Genomic DNA, 20198 nt, shown 5'->3' on the forward strand with positions numbered 1-20198 from the left:
TACGAGAGTCATAAACACAAATTAGTGCAAGCATGAATATTTTTATGACTATTTAGCCAAATATAAATGAAGGTCGTCAATAATATCTTCAATTTTAAATAGTTTAGTAATTTTTGTAATAATTGGATAAAGATAGTTTAATAATTTTTAAATTTAAAATTAAATGAATATTAATGAAACGGAAAATTAACGATGATACTAGTGGAAATATTTTCTACAATATATCCCTTTCTCTTCCCCTCAATCCTATGTAATAGGAGGGAAAAAATAAAAAAACATGCAAATATTTGGCAGAAAATTTACGTTGTACCTCAAACTTTATTCACCTACCCAAATGCAATAATTGTTCAGGATTTTATTTTTATTATTTATTTTGACATGTAGGTTTGGACGTTTAGTATGACTTATTTTATTTTATTTTTGTATTCTATGATTATTTTTTTTAATAGAAAGCATTTTGTCCAAATGAGCTCAATATAATAGAAATTAGAATTAATAGCTCTAATATGAATATTTTTTTAAAAAAATTGTTTTTTTCCCCTTTTCTCCATATTGGATAAATGACCAAGCTGTCCAAGCATTGACTCCTTAGATTGAAAGTCTCTTCGTTCCTTTTCTAGTTCCCACTATGATGTTTTTCCCCTTTGCTTTCCCCAAAACCAATCAAATACTAAGACATGCATGAATTATAAAAAATTAATATAAAAACTCAAAAATTTGGTTCAACAAGGAAAGCAAGAACTTGGACACAGCACTTTGTTAGTGACAATGGGTCTGATCAGCTTTATTCTGATTTCAGCCAAAATTTTGCTCTCTTGGTAAGTAATATCCCTTCCTTTCCCAGCAAATCTCTTTCTTGACCAGAGAAAAAAGACAAAATCTTGTTTTAGTTTCTTGACCACAAAAGACAAAATCTTTTTTTTTTTTTTTTAAGATTTTCATATTAAAGACATCATGGGGTTAAATAATCATAGGATAATTTTGGATTTCGATAGTAGTTGTAGCGCATTGTGCTCTTGTGGGTTGTCAATTTTTTATCCTATTTTTCAGGTATTTGTTAAGCCCCTTTCTATATATACACATGTAGAAAGAGAAAAAACAATTTAGCCTTTAAGTTTTGTTTTTGATCAGCTGCTCTTGACTTCATATATTTGATTCTCTCTTTGTTTTTGTAATAATAACAATAATAATAATAATATGATTATTGTTTTCTGTTTTTTGCCACAGTTCTTTCTGGATATTTTGCAGACCATCAGTGACATTGCTTTGTCCTCTGTAAGTTAGGAAAAAGAGATTTTTTTTTCTCTTGTTTGTTTGAATTTTTGTTGGATATGTGAACTAGGATATTTAGGCTTTTCAAGTTTGCTACATTCTTGATGAAACAGATATGCATCAATTCGGGCGATAGAGAGTGATACAGAATCCAGATACCAAAAGTGTCTTCAATATTGGGTCCTATTTGGATTAACCACAGTATTGGAATTTACTCTTGCAAAGCCTTTGACAGGGTAATCTTTTATTTTTCTTTCATCCATATACATGTCTTTAGAATTCTTATGTGTAGGTTTGTTATGACAGAAGGACGCAAATCCGAAAATAGAGAAAATAAATAACACCAAATTTAACGTGGGAAAACCCTTCAAATCGAAGGTAACAACCACGGGATCTTCGAAATTCGAATTGCTCCACTATAACAATAAGATGGTTACAAATATTTTCCTAAATGGCTACACAACAATTGTCAAGCAAGGAAAAACAATAGTTATACCAACAAAAGTAATAGGAAGAAAACCACCCAAAATAGAGCTACTGTTCGGGACTTAAACTGGGATGTTGATGACCTTCAAATCCGATCTCCACCGTTCAAATCAAAAAATAAGATGTTAGGAACAATCAGTAAAAATTTCAGTCCGATCCAACGGTTAATGAATCGGCAAACACAATTGAAGGTTTCTGGTCGGAGAGGCAAAACTGCTGCGGAAAACACCCTATTCTTCTCTCTTGTTGAAAGCTCTCACAAAAACCTCTCTTATGTACCTAATGTCTCTCAAAGCCACTACCAATGAGCAATTGCATAATTCTCTCAAATCATCTTATCTATAGAGTGATATTTTTTCCTAAAACCAAAACCAACTCCAAATAGGATTATAATTCCAAACCTTTTCCAAATAGAATTGGGAACCAAATTAGGAGAATTATTTCAATTCTTTTACAAATAGGAATAGGCCATGAGCCTTTGGATGGAACATGGGCCATAGCCCAACAAACTCAATCTCCAGCCAAGGGGCCAAATGGACTTCAAGTGGAGGAACTTTTGACAGGCTTCATGCCTGTCATTGTTCTACAAAACTCTTGTTTTTCTGCGATCACCATTTTTGTAAGCATATATGGAGGATTGTCATCAGTGTGTATCTTCTCAACCTCAAATAATTTCTCTTCCACGACCATTCTAATCCAATGATACTTTCCACTAATATGCTTGGACTTAGAATGAAATGTGGAGTGCTTGGTGAGATAAATAGCACTCTGATTATCACAGAATAAGACGAACCTTGACTGCTCAAAGTTAAGATCTTTCATAAATTCCTTCATCCAAAGTAATTCTTTGGTACCTTCAGTGATAGCAATATATTCGGCTTCTGTGGTGGATAGAGCTATGCACTTCTGTAGTCTAGATTGCCAGGAAATAGCTCCCCCTGCAAAAGTGATCAAATAACCAGAAGTGGATTTTGAATTGTCAAGATTGCCTCCCAAATTAGAGTCTGTGTAGCATACAAGTTCAGGCTTGCCACTACCAAAGCACAACTCCATATCTGAAGTGCCTTTCAAATATCTTAGTATCCATTTCACTACATTCCAGTGTTCTTTTCCAGGATTAGAAAGAAATCTGTTAACAGTACCAATAGCATATGCAATATCTGCTCTTGTGCAAACCATAACATACATTAAACTACCAACTGCAAAAGAGTATGGAATACATGACATCTCCTTCTTCTCTTCATTAGTAGATGGATTCTAGATCGTACTCAACTTAAAGTGTTTAACAAGAGGAGTACTAACCACTTTTGCTTCTGTCATATTGAATCTCTTGAGTACCTTGTCAATGTACTGCTTTTGGGATAATGATAACTCCTTCTACTTTCTGTCTCGATGAATTTGTATGCCTAAAATTTTCTTTGCTGGCCCAAGTCCTTCATTGCAAATGATTTGCTCAACTCCTTCTTAAGGAATACAATTTTAGATTTATTTCTGCCAACAATCAGCATATCATCCACATAAAGTAGTAAGATAATAAAATCATCAGAGTACTTCTGAAAGAATACACAATGATCTGAAGAAGTTTTGTTGTATCCTTGATTTTCGATGACAGATTCAAACTTTAAGTGTCACTGCCTTGGAGCTTGTTTCAAGCCGTACAAGCTCTTTCTCAATTTGCAGACATAGTTTTCTTTTTCTTTAACCACGAAACCTTCAGGCTGGTCCATGTAAATTTCTTCTTCTAAATCACCATGAAGAAAAGTAGTCTTGACATCCATCTACTCAACCTATAAATCTAGACTTGCAGCTAAGCCAAGAACCATGCGAATAGAAGACACTTTCACAACAGGAGAGAAAATTTCATCAAAGTCAACACCCTTTCTCTGGCCAAAACCTTTGACAACTAACCTCGCTTTATATCTAGGTGCAGATGTATGTTGCTCTTGCTTTACTCTGAAGATCCATTTATTTGTCAAAGCTTTCTTACCTTTCGGTAACTCCACTAACTCATATGTGTCATTCTCATGAAGTGACTTCATCTCATCTTCCATGGCTTCTATCCACTTATCTCTATGAGTATCTAGCATGACTTTATCATAATCTTCAGGTTCTCCCATGTCAGTCAAAAGTATATACTCATTAGGAGAATAACGTGTTAACTTTAGCTTCTCCCTAGTAGATCTTCTACAAGAGGTTTCTGGAGCATCTGGAGTAGTCATTTGAACATGAGTTAGTGGATGATCAATCATAACATCATTACTAGGAGCATCTTCAAGTTCTACACTCTGATGATCATTCTGATCTTGATCCCCATCGACATTTTATCTTGGGTTCCTTCATGTGCAAAAGATGTGTCAGTACTAGGAACTGTTTTCTCAGTCTTGTTAATATCTTCATTTGTTTGGTCTTCAAAGAACACAGCATCACGACTTCTGATAAGCTTCTTATCAATCGGATTATAAAAGCGATATCCAAACTCATCTTGACCATAACCAATGAAGATGCACTGCTTCATTTTAATGTCCAGTTTTGATCTCTCATCTTTTGGAACATGCACAGAAGCTTTACACCCAAAGACTTTCAAGTGATCATAGAAGACATCCTTTGCAAACCAAACTCTGTTTGGAACATCACCATCCAAAACAACAGTGGGAGACAAATTGATAACATAAGCAACAGTGTTAAGCGCTTTCGTCCAAAAGGAATTTGGAAGTTTAGCCTCTGAAAGCACACATCTAACTCTCTCAACAAGAGTTTTATTCATCCTTTCTGCCAAGCCATTCAATTGAGGCGTCTTGGTAGGAGTCTTCTGATGACGAATTCCTTGCGCTTTGCAGTAGTTGTCAAAGGGACCAATATACTCACCACCATTGTCAGTGCGAATACATTTTAATTTCTTTCCAGTTTGTCTCTCAGATAAGGCTTGAAACTCTTTAAACACATCAAGTACTTGATCTTTGGATTTTAAAGGATATACCCACAACTTACGAGAATGATCATCAATGAAAGTTGCAAAGTAAAGTGCACCACCTTTTGATTTTGCTTTAAAAGGACCACATAAGTCAGAGTGTACTAGCTCCAGTAGTTCAGACTTTCTTGAAGGAGGATGACTGTGAAAAGAAATTCTTTTCTGTTTTCCAGCTAAGTAATGAACACATCTTTTCACCTTTACTTGTTTCACACCAGCAAGCAAATTCTTCTTAGCCAAACATTTGATCCCCCTCTCGCTCATATGACTGAGTCTCTTGTGCCATAATTCTGAAAAAGTCTCACTTTCTACCAAATTTATAGAGTCCTCAAGAATTGAACCTTGTCTCACGTATAAATTTGAATGCTTTCTTCCTCGAGCTACAATCAATTTGAGCCTTTGGTGAACTTCCATTGGCCATTGAACAAGTCATTATGGTAGCCATTATCATCTAGTTGTCCTACGGAGATCAAATTCAAAGGAATGTATGGAGCGTGCTTGACATTCTGAAGGACTAACGTTGTACCAAGATTGGTCTTCAAACAAACCGTGCCAACACCAAGCACCTTAACCTCACCAGCATTACCCATCTTTAACACGCCAGAATTAACAGGAGTATAAGATGAAAATAAGTCTTTCCTCGGTGTGACATGCGAAGTAGCTTCAGAATCTACTATCCAACTTGTATCTTGAGATACAAAATTGATTACTTTTTTATCACAAGCAAAGAGAAGGTCATCTCGGACAACATCAACAACATTGTCTCCATTATTTTCTTCTTTCTTTCCTTCTCTAAGGTCTTGCTTCAACTTATTGCAAAATCTTTTAATATATCCTTTCTTTTTACAATGATGACATGAAACATTTTGATACTTGGATCTTGACTTGCTTCTACTTTTACCTCTATTTCTCGAACCTCTTGTTTTACCTCCCCTTGATCTTTTGTAAAGAGAACGTCTGAATATGAGGATGTGCCTTGAGATCTTCTTCTGACTTCTTCATTCAACACACCACTTTTTGCATATTCCATAGTAACCTTACCACCGGAAGCAGAATTTGTTAAAGAAACTCGAAGAGTTTTCCAAGAATCTGGTAGAGTATTAAGAAGCCAAAGTCCGAGTATTTCATCATCAAAATTGACACTCATTCCTGACAATTGATCAAGAACACCTTGAAAATCATTTATGTAATCAAGAATAGGACTGCCCTCCTTGTATTTAAAGGTCATCAATTGCTTTAGCAAAAACAACTTGTTATTGCCAGTTTTTGAAGCGTAAAGCGTCTCCAACTTTTCTCACAATGTTCTACCATATGTCTCATTCACAATATGGTTGCGAACATTATCTTCAACCCATTGCCTTATATATCCACATACTTATTGGTGTGCAAAATCTTAATTTTCATCTGTCACATTCTCGGGTTTATGAGCAGCGAAAATGGGAAGATACATCTTTTTCACGAACAGTAAATCTTTCATCTTACTTTTCCATATGTTGTAGTTACTCCCATTTAAACACACTATCTTGCTCATATTACCCTCCATTAAAAAATTCTTGATAGACAACCAAGGCTCTGAATCACTTGTTATGATGGAAGGATGCAAACCTGAAAACAGAGAAAATAAATAACACCAAATTTAACGTGGGAAAACTCTTCAAATCGAAGGTAACAACCACGGGATCTTCGAAATTTGAATTGCTCCACTATAACAATAAGAGGGTTACAAATATTCTTCTAAATGTCTACACAACAATTGTCAAGCAAGGAGAAACAATAGTTATACCAACAAAAGTAATAGGAAGAAAACCACCCAAAACAAAACTACTATTCGGGACCTAAACTGGCATGTTACTGACCTTCAAATCCGATTTCCACCGTTCAAATTAAACACTAAGATGTTAGGAACACTCAGTAAAAATTTCAGTCCGGTCGGAGAGGCAAAACTGCTGCGGAAAACACCCTATTCTTCTCTCTTCTCTCTTGTTGAAAACTCTCTCAAAAACCTATCATATGTGCCTAATGTCTCTCAAAGACACTACCAATGAACAATTGCATAATTCTCTCAAATCATCTTATTTATAAAGTGGTACTTTTTCCTAAAGCCAAAACCAACTCCAAATAGGATTATAATTCCAATCCTTTTCCAAATATAATTGGGAACCAAATTAGGAGAATTATTTCAATCCTTTTACAATTAGGATTAGGCCATGGGCCTTTGGATGGAACATGGGTCATAGCCCAACAAGGTTATGAGTTATCTATCTTATAATATTGGCGATTAAATTGTAGGAACATCTTAATGCTTGGTATTATGAATGCAAGTCAGGTTATGGATTACTATAAGAGATGGAATTGCATTCTTTGTTAATCTTGGGAGCTATGGTGGCTTTATGTATTGTTGTTATTATCCGTAATTGTTTTCAGTATTGGCTTCTTAGCTATTGTATTTGTTTTCTGGACATGCGTTACTTGAGCTAAGGGTCTATCGGAAACAACCTCTTTACCTTTATAAGGTAGGGGTAAGGATGTTGCGTACACACCACCCTCCATGGACTCCACTTGTGGAATTGCATTGGGTATGTTGTTGTTGTAGCTATGGTGCTTTATACTAAGAATCTAATTCTACTTCATTGTAGCAAGCGTTGCGTAACGCTTATGTTAGACATATATTTGTTTTCATAAATGGCTGGTCATTGATGAAATCTATATGGCATAAGAACTACCAAAAAAGAAGCCAATGCTCATTTTAGGACTACCTTTTCATTCATTCCTTGGATGCAATCTTTACAGTGACTCCATCTTTTTTTGATGAGAAAATGTATGGAGTTATATGTTAGTAATTACAAATTCAGAATCTTTATTGCAAGTTTTAGTTGAGTTTTTGGCTGTTCTTATCGTGCTCGGCTCATGAGTCTCACCAAGGGGTATCTCAAACCTGAAGGACATTTTTCAACAATAATCAAGTTTGACCCAAGTGTGATGATTTCCTCAGGTTCTCTCTTTGGCATTATGCAAAAGGATTAGCATCCCTCTTGCTCGTACTGCCTCAGTTTGGTGTTGCTTCTTATGTGTATATGAACTTTGTTAAGCCTTGTCTTTCCCCGAATCCATGCATAGAAAATGTCACAGAAAAGAACGAGTGCATGCCCATGGAGCTGTGCAGTGATTATATTGATGCAGCACCGAGACATTTGGAGCAGGATGAAAAGGACAACCTGCAAAGTTTTGTTGTTTATGAGGTAATGATAGTTTCTCCCTACAATTGCCTCTCCTATGCTCTAGACGGTGACATGTTCATGAACATTTTGTTTATAATTCTGTTTCAGGCTGAATCTTCTCCTTCATGTCATCGGACAATTCATCCTAAGAAAGTTCAAATGGAGTGGAGCTGCGCGCTCTGTCTGGTGAGCGCTTCCAGCGAGAAAGGTCTAAAGCAACACATCAAAGGTAAGAAGCACAAACTAAAGGAAGACGAAGAAAGGAAACATGAAATGATCATGGCAAGTATAGTAGCTAAATTTGCTTCGAAGTTGGAGGGAAGTTATTTAACAGATTTACTCGAGAGTTTGAACCACTTAAAATCTCTGAAGTTTGTTGAATTAAGAGGCTTTAATTTGCCTATCAGAAGACCATTTAGGTATTGCACTTGGAGAAAGCCTGAGCCTGGATGGATAAAACTAAATACAGATGGATCTATAGACCGGAAAAGAGCTGGTCTTGGTGGTTTGCTTCGTGATTATGAAGGTGTTGCTATTTGCGCTTGTGTCTCTGAAGTTCCATGTGACGATATCTTCTTGGTTGAGTTACTGGCTATATGGAGAGGTCTTACACTTGCTGTCAGTATCGGGATCAAAAGGATATGGGTAGAATCCGACTCAATGAGTGCAGTGAAAGCTATTAACAAACAGCAGCCACATAATCAGAAGGCTGCTAGCTGTCTCCAACACATTTGGAAAATGTTGAACAAGTTTCAAAAGTACCAAGTCACTCACTCGTGGCGTGAAACAAACCGAGCTGCTGATTATTTATCAAAGATGGATATATTAGGAAGTGACATTGTGATGTGGCCTACAGATTTTCATAAATCCCTTTGCAAAATTATTGCAGAAGATGCTCAAGGAAGCGTGTACCTTAGACGATAATCCATGGCTCGGGAAAACCATATATCGGATGGGATTCAGATTCACAAAGAAATTGTTATATGCATCAGCTTTTTGTTGTAACAGAAGACTACCGCCTGAAGTTGCAGGCTTGCTGTCGGTGCCAACTTGTACCCACCTCGACTAATCCACTGGATACCTGCTACCTTCCGCCAATACCAATTAAAGTAGTTAAGGTCCCAGTTGCAAATATGTTCACTAATGCATCTTGTCTACTGATGCGCTTCTTGTAATCAAGTTTCTAATCAATCTTGTCTTTCTTGCCTTATTATATCATGGAAGTACAATGCTTATGAATAGAAAGTATCAAATATTGGTTAAAACTTCCGACTCCTAACTAAATATAAAAATAATTATCATTACATCTATCATATGGTTGAGTCGATCTAATTCGTTCTTATCTATAGATAACGCAAAAGAGAACCTCCAACTTGAAAAGGTACGAATGGAAACTTCTTTGCCATTTGGATCAGAAAAACAGAACCAAGCATCTCAAACACTGACAAGTCGACAGAATTATATTCCATTTAACCAAAATTGGAAACATCTCATGCATCAAGGTTTACTGCTCCTTTTGAGTACTTGTTAGAAAAATCTCATGATCGACTCTGCCAATGTCATACACTCCCTCTGTTTCATTTTACTTGGCTCATGTTTACTTGACAAAAACTTTTATTAGGGTGTATTTTAGTGAATTAATTTTATTATTGATGTTTCGGAACTCCAAATTTGACTACCACCACTACTACTTTATTAGAAGTGTATTTTAGTGAACTAACTTTATTGTTGATGTTTCGGAACCCTAAATTTGACTACCATCACTACTACTTTATATAGTTATTTAATATTAAGGATTGTATGAGGAGAAAAATAACAAAACTCTCTTGATTTGCTAAAATGGACAAGTAAAATAAAAATTCTATTTTTAGTATATGGGTAAAGTTAAATGTAACGGAGGAGTATCTTAGAACTGATCAAATAAAGTAAAAAAAGCAAGGCAAACTCAGGTAATAGAATACCTTGTAGAAATTGCACCCGGTCGCCAGTTTGCACTCTGCTCTATTCAGCTTTCTTAATATTATTTAACTTGTAGCCAGAACTTCAAACATAAGTATAACATAAAATTTGAAAATCAACACTGTATGATCTTATTTTGTAATATGGATCTACAGCAAGATGTATATATCGAGTGCACGTCATGAACTTGGACCTTGTCAGACGATTACTATTAGTATTAAAATATAAGTTGAGAAAAAGTGTGTTTTGTGTCTAAAGTGCTCTGTTAGAGTCTACTTTATGCTATTCAAACTTCATATTTAAGGTCTGAAGTTAAGCATTGGTAATTCAAATTTCATACACGAGGTTTGAACTTCAAAGTTTTAACTCTGAAGTTTGATTCCGAGGTTTGAAACTTCAAATACAAATTCTGAAGCGCCTTAATGTAGAATGTTTTTAAGAAAAGTCGCTATATTTTAAATAATACCCTTAAAATCAACTATTTGTGCCAAAAAGTACGGACTCTTCTTGGGCCAGTGTAGGTAACACAGCCCAACAATTATGAGGAGGATTTTCTTCGAGATAATATAATTTTGAAAAAAGATAATTACAGTAGATGGTAATTCGGTCATTTTAATTATCAAAGAAGGTCATTCGGTGTATATTGATGTATACTCAGTGTATATTTCATGTATAAAATGTATCATAACGTATATTCAGTGTATAACTCGTGTATAAGTAATCTATATTGCATAGTCAGTGTATACTTTCTATGACTTTTGCAAGCTATATTGTATAGTCACTGTATATTTTCTATGATTTTTGGCTATTCTTTATGTAAATAAAACATGACTATATTTATTGTAAACAAATTAGTTTATTGTATATATTTAAAATTGTCTTTTTGAAAATACCTTTCGTGGTTGAACAATTATACTCATCTATCATAAGAAAAATAGTTATGATTCATGGCATAATCTAGACACTCACATTAATTCTATAGAAAATTTAAAACATCAAAATACGGTGTATTATAAATAGGAAGATGAAGAGATAAAGGTAAGAAGAATAATCATGATATTCGAAAAGATGATAGCAAACGCAATGTACTCAAGTAGCTCTGCATGCAGTAGGAGCCATTCATAAATTTATTACGTTGTGAAACCATAAATAAGAATTATCAGAAACTCTACACAAAATGAACTACAGTGGTAGATAAAATTAAATGGCTGTACCAACTACGAACCATAAATGACAACCTAGTGATTAACTTAGAAAAAAAGAGTCAAAACTCCATCCAACAAAACTACTCGTCATCATAATATTATTAAGCTGGTCGTCAAGGTCTAAGAAATCAAGCCACTGTGGTAGAACTTCTGCGACACTCACACACCATATTCATGTAAAACTGACATTTGCTTAGGTCGCCTCCATTATTGAGACACTGCAACAATGAAAGACACCTTATTATCAATAGTTTTACAATGCCAAACGAGAAAAAATTAGCTCAGTTGGTTGGCTACTGAACTCCCATTTTAATTTGTTGGTGAGTTCGATTCTCTGCCTTGTACCCCCAATTTTATAGCATCAACAAGCAAATGCAACAGAGAAGCTATAGGAAATTAGCATATATACCTCTTGGAAAGCTGCCATTGGGGCACCACATCCAACAGCTGTAGAACCAGCTGAGGGGGCAGGATCAGCCACCTTAACCTCATGTTTAAAATCCCGTACGCCTAACACAGCATCCGTTACCGTATGGCCGACTGCATTTCCACTACCAAAGGCCATTCCTGTTTTTTACCAACAAAATATCAGCATTGAGCATATACAGATTAAAGCTATCAGAATCTGACCATGATTGATATCTAGATTTTGTCATAGACCTAATTAATTATTTTCAATTACGTAAATCAATAGTTGTAATTGCACTCAAAGGTAAGGCATTGCCCATTTTAATAGGAACTTTTGTACGAGAAACAATATTATCAGAATCTGCCTATGATCTATCTGAAGCAACTACTAACCATCGGTAAACGAGGAACCAAGACCTCCTGCTGCAGGTTGACTCTGTACCGGAGATGGAGGAGAAGGAGGAACAGGAGCAGCTGCAACATATGGGAACCAAAATTCTAAGTCATACAACAACAACATACACAATGTACGTAATTCTAAGTCATCATTATAGTAATTAATTTGAGGCGCGGCCAAAATTGTAGAAGGAATTAATAAGATGATCATGACTTGCCAGGCTTCCGTGGACTCTTCAGCGGCTTATCAGCAGCAAGACGAGGAGATGAGCGAGATCTTGACCATGGTAACCAACTTCCTGCAAAAGAAGCTGCCATCTTTTCGTATCAAAACTTTTTGATGATATCAGAATATCAGGTTAAAGTAATTACATATGAAAATGGTAGATAATTTAAATTACAGTTAATTTCTACTTTCGTTGTCAGTCTTAATTCACTCCAACTGAATCAACCTCCTTTATAACATTGCCTTTGTATGATTTTTTTCCCTTCAATTTTATAAGTGCCTTTGTAGATAATTTTTCTAGCTAAATGGATAAGTCATGATATGAATTATCCTCCTACCCTTGAATGTTTCTTGAAGTAAAAAAGTCATTATTATTAGTTTCAACTTAATTATATATAGAATTATAAATGTTATGAGAACTTGTATAAGTAGAAAATACTTTAATTATCATACTCAATCGGTTAAGAAGTGTTATTTTTAAAAAGATATATATATATATTTATATTGTTTTTATAATAATTTTAAAAATTTATATACCAACTACGTTATTGTTGGAAAAGAAGTTCGAAACTAAAATCAATAGAATCTCACATTATATCAATAGTTTCAAGAATTTGTACGCAGAAGGTCTTAGATTTTTTGAAATAATATTTCTATATTAGAATCACAATAATTAACAACTTAAAATATTTAAAATACTTGGAAAAAAAAAACTTAATTGAGTCTCAAAATTTCAATTGTGTTGCTTAAAGTCACAATAAAAGCTTCAAGTAGATCAACCTCTTCAATAATATCACGCTATCCGATCCAAACGAAGGACAAAACACACATTTTTTTTCACTTCAAAAGGAAAAACTAAAAAGGAGCAAAGCAACATTATGAGAAATAGTTATACGACATATATACATAAAGTGACGCCATTTTACATGACATGCATGCACACAAGTCACAACGACTAGACCCTATAAACAGTGCAATATTCATTCTACCCACGCATGAGACTGAATAGCAAATGTAATTCACTTTAAAAAAAATATGCATATACATTCCTACATATACTTAACAAATAAAAAAAATAAAAAAACAAGAAAAATAAAAAATTACGGACCTCCGCTGCCACTGGATCTGAACCCACCACCACCACCACTACTTCGGCGACCCATGATATTCAGAAGAGCTGCTGAAGAAGAAGTGAAAATGCCAGACTCAAGCTGAAGGGGCTTGGGTTTATATAAGGGAGTGGGGTTGGAGTAGCTTGGGGAACAAGATGGATTTCTATTGGCCAAGTGCCAACACGTGGCGATATTTTTCTTTTACCACACTCCTCATATTTTTGATATTATCTTTGAGAAAAAAACTATTCATATTTTGGGTCATTTGCACTTTTATCCCTATTTTGCCTTATTTTTAATTTATATAAATATTTTTTTAATGTTCCATAAGTTTATATTTTCGCCAAAGATAAAAATTAAATTTCTAATAAATGTCATATATACTTTTTGGCCGTTCAAAATAGGGTAAGTCACTTAGATATATCCAAGTTCATAAAAAAAATTAAAAGTTTTGTGAATGGAAGTAAACTTTGAAAATATATGAAAATTTGAAAATATGATTAAATTTTATGATCAAACAGATATTTGAAGATAAATTTTCAAAATCTATGATCAAATGCAAGCAACATAAGAAAGCAAAATGAGAATAATTTAAATTGACGATTATAAGTAATCCCATAATTGAAAAACTTTACGCCTTAGCCTTAAGTCTGAACCTTCACAATTTCAACACAAATTTGGTCATCAAAACTAGGCCTAAACATATTCATTCACATACTGCATTTAACTTTAAGATATGTAACTCAAAATATACAGATATAATTTATTCTAAATCAACACTCATTGTCTCAATCTGGTGTCCCACAAGAAGGTGACCTAATGTTATGGACTTAGACTTCAACTAAAATTTTCGTGCAGCGCTTGCCACTAAACTTCAATTTCTCAAGCCATATGTAAAATTTGCATCTCTTTTTTTTTTTGGCAATTATGCTCTCTCTCTATATATATATATTATTCTCTCTTACTTGGGACTGTGACTTTTGAACCTAGAGTCTTTCAAAAACACTCTCTGAGGTAGTGGTAAGATCTACATACATCTTACCCTCCCCAGACCCCACTTGTGGAATTTCACTGGGTATGTTGTTGTTGTTGCTCCATTTATCCTTCTCATTGTGTTTCTATACTTCCATCCACTCTTCTCAAGTCTCATCAAACACAGCAAATTTCCCAACTCCAGCATCTCAGAATGTCGAAGTTAATCACTTTTGCAATAAACATTTTCTTATCTTAGAACAAAATAAGCAAATTCAATACATTAAATTGGAGACAGACCGTCATTGTACAGATTGCAATTGTCTCGCTCACGTGTCTGAAGTAGACAGCACAAGCTGTTATATTACAGCGATGTTAAGCCTATAGTCGATAAGCAAACTACTGTATTGAAATGCAAGAGCTAAAATTTCTATCAAATTCCGAAGGCCATTAACCATGAAGTGGACTATAACCAACAACAGAGACTTGGTAGCCACTTGCCAACCGACAGCTTTTGTAGCTAAATAATCTTAGTTTGCTGGAAAATGTCCTCGGCTATATTGAATCATCAGAATCCTCAGACTCAGTTCTATCAGGATCCTCACCAGCCGTCCCAGGCTCAGAAATGTCAGCCTTTGTTGCAGGTTGAGCCACTTTCTTATTCACATGGCGTGCACTTGCTTCACCTCCTTCCTCTTGCTCAACAACTTCTATATGTAATCAATTAGTTAAGGAGTAACAGAAATGAGAAAGATGAAGTTTACCAAGTCTCCTCTATAATGATACTGAAGTTTTAATACATAATCAGTAGTAAACTTTGTTCTTGTTTACAAGAGCATATGCAAACAGAACCTCATAAAATTTTCTGAAAGCTCAAAGCACTAAAGCTTCCCTGGTATTACCACTATCTCTTCCTGGTAAATGGTCAGACAGAAATTTTCACAAGTTTTTTTCACTAGCAAAAGTTGTCCAGCTGATTGTGGTCTACCAGCTGAAAAAGGTCAATTTACCAACAACTAGGTTTCGTTAAAACTCATGGAAAATTTGTCACTATTTAAACCTTAAATAAATCTACTTAGCTACTTCCATTCTCGAATATTGAACATGTGTCGCTCTATTTAAAACTAGTGGAGAAAGCAAATACGAGAGGATATCAATATTCTCAGCTGTTCCACCGGACATTATGTTCTGCAAGTCTTTCTCAACGCGCCGAACAAGCTCAGGCTGCCAAAAGTATAACAGGTACATTGTAAGTACAAGGATTCTACCAGGAAAAAAAGGGTGATATATAAAACTAGAAAAGGATGAATGAAGGGGCAAGAAGAGCTCTACTATATTTACTAACAGATTTTATTCCAATTCATTTATAGGCAGAGAAGCAGATAAACTGAGAAGCTTCAGGCAGAATAAGACCCCATTTGCTTTCACACACACATACCCCTAACCCTCCCCCCCCCCAAAAAAAAAAAAATATGACCCCATTCCACACAGTAGACAGCCCACACTAACATTCTCTCTGTCGGGACAAACTAGAAAGTAAATGAATGAGAGGTTTTTTCAGAAAAGTAAGATTGTTACATTAAGATCTGGTTCTCTCCGAAATCTTCGTCTTCGAGCATCTCTCATTGGAGGTGTGAGGCCATGTCTATATTCCACCACATCTGGAGCAGGATCACCTTCTTCTCTCACCATAATCATCTGCCAGTTCAACAAAGTTTACATTTTAGGAACAATGACGATTGAAAAATCATATTCGTATAACTGAAGGGAAAAAAAAAGATTAATCCCAACCCTACTTGACCAATGTCTGCGGATTTAATGAGCACGTTGTCGTCATAAGTTTTGTACGACTCCACTATGCAAGGAAGATTCAAAAGTGATGCAGGAAAGTGCTCGTCGCCTATGACAAAAGAGCCAGTCTTTCCATCCTCTGAAAAGCACAAGACTTATTAAAAAAGAACATGCATGGTCTATGATAAGATGCTTAAAACATACTACAACAACAACATACACAGTGTAATCCCACAAGTGGAGTCTGGGGATGGTAGAGTCTACGCATACCTTACCCCTACCTTGGGAGGTAGAGAGGTTGTTTCTGATAAGACTCTCAAATCAAGGAAAAGCAGATTAAAAAAGAAATAATAGGAAGTGAAGAAATCATGGCAAAAAGCTATAAAAAGCATGGCAAAGCACTCTGAAAAAAAGAACAGTAACTACAAGAAAATAGTGCATAATCAAAGTACAAGAGATAGCAGATAGTAACAGATGACTATATATCTTCATCTACAAAGTTCAAGAACATGATGCAATGGTTGCCATTTGAGTCACATTTGAGGAACAATTCAGAAATCACGGTTAATCTCGTAGCTTAGTCGGGTATTAAAAAAATGTAAAAAAGATCCATAAAATGCGGTACTTTACCCCAACTAGCACTAATTAATTTGTGGACAATGACTCCCAAGTCTCTAGAGCTAATTCTTAGTTGTTGGCATATGAAACCTTTTACTAATTGTCTCATACAACTTTTGAATCAGAGCTGTCACAGTAGGATTAAGAAGCACTGCTACAATCTTGATAGAGTAAAGAGATATATGTCTCATTTAACCCAATGTGGATTCCACAGATCAAAGTATACTTCCGTCCAAGTAAATTTTAGGCATTGGAGTATGATTTTGTTTGATACGATGGATCATACATTTTGTATAGCACAAAATCTATTTCAAAAGTTTCTTTGATCGAAACTCAACATAGACAAACAAAATTATAAGAAAAGAGACTAGAGTAACAACTTATTTCGTTGTGAACAAACTTAAAACCAGTACAAAAAAGAGACGAAGTTTACTGAAGTTTTCAGTATTCTGCAAATTTAATAGTGATCTAATTTTCAAAACCATGGAAGAAACAAGCAATGTACAATCAATAAAACGGAAGTAATCTACTATTCAGTAGAGTGTGGAGAAATCTAAAAGTAAATGACACATGGAACACATTTAGGTGGATGAGCCTTGTTTTTCTCTCGAGGCTGGAAGCTATTCCCACTAACAGTACAGAAGTATAGACAAAAGTTAGTTATGTACAAAGGAAAATGCAAAGGTGGCAAAACTAACATGTTAAACCCAAGTTGTGCGTCTACAACTTCTGCGGTTGTTATATGAAAATTCTTGCTAGCTAATAGCATCACAAGAGACAAAAAGTTGCAGAAATGTTCTTTACTTAAGTGAGAAGAGGATTAGAGGCAGGGTAACTTCATGAAAAGACAATGCAGGTAAAGAAGTTGTTCAATCAAAGCACCATCGACCGAGGAACAGGGAGAAAAGGCATCGCGGCACAACATTATAATAATGTAAGCCTCGGAAGGCTAAATACTAAGAGGTAAATCATTTAAAATCTTCTATTTGTGCAGAGCTTCGATGAGGGTGTTAATTCCTTGGTTTTTGATTTATTAAAGTTTCTTCATAATCTACCTATAAGAAAAATAAAAGGCTCTAGCTCTAGATCAAGAACCTGATATGAAATTATCTATCTTTAGATTGTCAGAGTGACCGGTTTCACAATACCCCAAAGTAAAAACAGAAGATCAGAACCTACCCTACTGTACATACAGTGAGATTCATGCTGCGAAGGAGTAATCAATGAATAACTGTTTTCCAAACTCTTTCACTATTCCAAATGGCTTTGTATTTTCCTCTCCGAGAGGAAGAAAGCAAGAGAACAATACAGCATAAAATGAAGAGAATGCCAACTCATAATGAACTAATAAGAACAAAAAGTGTTTTCACACATTGACATAAAACGCAGTTCTATTCCCAATTTAAGAGTAAATTTATGAGCTAAACCAACCTGATTGGTTCTCTCTAACTGGCCTAAAAGCTATTAAAAATATATACCGCCTTCAGAAAAAGAATACTAAATTTGCAAGTGGATAAGAAACCAAGCCCTTTTTTCTTTTTTCTTTCTTTTTGTTGGGGGTGGGGGTTGGGGGGAGGAGGTGGATAAGGTAAAGAAGTCAAGCACTCTAGGTATAATTTTAAGACAATGGCAAGAAGATACCACGAAAAGTTTAGTGTCGCTTCATTCTCATTAACTTGAGTTCGTTGATGCTTATACTACCATTTAGGCATATTTTTTCCCCGGTCAAACATAAAGATAGTAATTAATCTCTATTACATCAACATATTCAATAGAGGTGCAAGACATGGTTCTCCGGTCAATAAACTTCCAGTTCGGTTTTTAGAAACATGTAATACTATGACTCGACCAACTCAAGTTTATTACTCAATCTTCTGCATTAATGTATTGCTTGCTTCAAAAGCATATGAAGGTGAAACCACTGACATCAAGGACAGATAAAAAGTAATCTTACCCTAGGTATAGCGGTAGACGATGGGGAACAAAATTCATGCCTTAGATATCAGATGATGCCATGTAACTCTCGGACACCGAAGCCTATAAACTTACAAAATCAATCAAAACGACAATAGAGTAAATTATGCTCTACTGACAACTTCACACCCCCAATGTTTTGGAATTTCTTTATAGGTATTCCAGATACCCCCAGAGAATAAAAGTTGTTTGGAAAACCATTCAGACTATAATTAACCATTTACATCTCAATCCCAAATTAATTGGAGTCGGATGAATCATCTATGTATTTCCCCTCTATTCAAGTAAACTTCATTCTAGTACTAAATAATTTACCTTTTTAAGACAAATCACGAATTCTCTAATGGGAAAAAAAAGTTCAGCCCTCACAGGGTGGCCTAATGGTCAATGAAATGGGTTGAGAACCATGAGGTCCTAGGTTCAACAGGCAAAAACACTAATGATTTCTTCCCATTTGTCCAAACTTTGGTGGAAAAAGTTACCTAGTACCTGTGCCGGTGGGAGGTACTTATGAAATTAGTCAAGTTGTGCGCAGGCAGGCCCGAACACCACAGTTACCATAAAGATAATAATAAAAGGTTCAAGGAATGACAATATGAACCCATGGGAAGTGAAATATGGAAGGACTACTGTTTCTTTTTTTTAATAGGTGATGTAAGAGTATTATAGATGTGAAACAACATAAAAGGAATGTTGGTGTTAAGTAGGACTAATTTAAATCTGAAAGAGTAAATGCCAACATGTCAAATAGTTGTGCAAAAAGTATATAGATAATGGTAAAAAACCCACTTGAAGTATCACGTTATTGCGAGATTACTACTGAACTATCAAGTGTTCACTTTTCCTACCTGAACTATAACCAGCTATTTATCAAAATACACATCAAACTATTACTAGTTGTTGTTTTTTTCCTACCTGAACAATGGTGATATTTCAAGTAATAAAAGGGAACAACGAACACCTGATAGTTCGGATATAAAACTCACAAATACGTGATACTTCGATGTATTTTTGACCATTTAACTTACAATTATAAGCTCAACAATACTTAGAACTCCAAAAGAAAAAAGTTACCAGAAAAAGACAAGTCCAGTTTGTCTTCTGAAGAAGAAGCATTTTCACTTAAAAGGCGGTCAATTCTTTCAGCAACAGAAGGTGGAACTCTCAGTATAAATTGCTCATCCATGGCTGCACAAATTAAGAAGAAAAAACCGAATCTTTCATCAAACAAATTAACTTCAGAGAGACACCCTAAAGTTAATTCTTTTACTTTCAATCAAGGAACCCTTTTGACATAACTATCTTCTCCACAAGTACCATTGAAAAATTATACAAGTTTCAAAAAAGTAGTTTCTACTCTACTTTGGATAAATAATCAAAATTTAGAGAAATAGATCAAACAAATTCCTTAAGAAAAGGGTTTTAATAATTGGGAATTTTTTATTTTTCTCTCTTTAACAGGGTACAAGGAAAGAATTCGCACACAAAATAAGGCGAATGAGAATTTGATTGTTGTTGAAGCAGAGATGATGATCAAATATCTAGGTTTTTGAGAAAACTGAGAGAATGAAGGAGATTTTAACCGAAGAGTCT

The 20198-nt window shown here is 35.0% G+C and overlaps 3 protein-coding genes across 3 annotated transcripts; 1 reads left to right on the forward strand and 2 right to left on the reverse strand.

The window, feature by feature from the left end:
* The first annotated feature begins 594 nt into the window (after positions 1-594).
* LOC129903372 (uncharacterized) lies at positions 595-9154 on the forward strand. The gene is made up of 5 exons (XM_055978906.1): positions 595-818; positions 1228-1275; positions 1386-1508; positions 7719-7965; positions 8053-9154. Exons 1-5 carry the CDS (start codon positions 769-771, stop codon positions 8866-8868), a joined length of 1284 nt encoding a protein of 427 aa, XP_055834881.1. The 5' UTR covers positions 595-768; the 3' UTR covers positions 8869-9154.
* A 1835-nt stretch (positions 9155-10989) lies between these two features.
* Positions 10990-13332, reverse strand: LOC129904253 (uncharacterized). The gene is made up of 4 exons (XM_055979795.1): positions 13247-13332; positions 11910-12211; positions 11518-11675; positions 10990-11326 (listed from the first exon to the last, which is right to left on the reverse strand). The coding sequence occupies exons 2-4, from the start codon at positions 12121-12123 to the stop codon at positions 11237-11239; spliced, it is 462 nt and encodes a 153-aa protein (XP_055835770.1). The 5' UTR covers positions 12124-12211; positions 13247-13332; the 3' UTR covers positions 10990-11236.
* A 1156-nt stretch (positions 13333-14488) lies between these two features.
* On the reverse strand, positions 14489-20198 carry LOC129904027 (transcription initiation factor TFIID subunit 7). Its single transcript, XM_055979556.1, has 6 exons — positions 20091-20198; positions 19680-19793; positions 16019-16152; positions 15801-15920; positions 15373-15446; positions 14489-14934 (listed from the first exon to the last, which is right to left on the reverse strand). The coding sequence occupies exons 2-6, from the start codon at positions 19789-19791 to the stop codon at positions 14778-14780; spliced, it is 597 nt and encodes a 198-aa protein (XP_055835531.1). The 5' UTR covers positions 19792-19793; positions 20091-20198; the 3' UTR covers positions 14489-14777.

This window comes from Solanum dulcamara, chromosome 9 (assembly GCF_947179165.1).
Source record: "Solanum dulcamara chromosome 9, daSolDulc1.2, whole genome shotgun sequence".
Lineage (NCBI taxonomy): Eukaryota > Viridiplantae > Streptophyta > Magnoliopsida > Solanales > Solanaceae > Solanum > Solanum dulcamara.

Coding starts and splice junctions, on each gene's coding strand:
- LOC129903372 (XM_055978906.1), top strand. CDS start 769: ATGGGTCTGATCAGCTTTATTCTGATTTCAGCCAAAATTTTGCTCTCT. Junction 1,509..7,718: donor CTTGCAAAGCCTTTGACAGG/GTAATCTTTTAT, acceptor TGATTTCCTCAG/GTTCTCTCTTTGGCATTATG. Junction 7,966..8,052: donor AAAGTTTTGTTGTTTATGAG/GTAATGATAGTT, acceptor ATTCTGTTTCAG/GCTGAATCTTCTCCTTCATG.
- LOC129904253 (XM_055979795.1), bottom strand. CDS start 12,123: ATGATCATCTTATTAATTCCTTCTACAATTTTGGCCGCGCCTCAAATT. Junction 11,676..11,909: donor TGGTTCCTCGTTTACCGATG/GTTAGTAGTTGC, acceptor GGTAAAAAACAG/GAATGGCCTTTGGTAGTGGA. Junction 11,327..11,517: donor CAATGGCAGCTTTCCAAGAG/GTATATATGCTA, acceptor TCATTGTTGCAG/TGTCTCAATAATGGAGGCGA.
- LOC129904027 (XM_055979556.1), bottom strand. CDS start 19,791: ATGGATGAGCAATTTATACTGAGAGTTCCACCTTCTGTTGCTGAAAGA. Junction 16,153..19,679: donor ACTGGACTTGTCTTTTTCTG/GTAACTTTTTTC, acceptor TGTGCTTTTCAG/AGGATGGAAAGACTGGCTCT. Junction 15,921..16,018: donor AATCCGCAGACATTGGTCAA/GTAGGGTTGGGA, acceptor TTGAACTGGCAG/ATGATTATGGTGAGAGAAGA.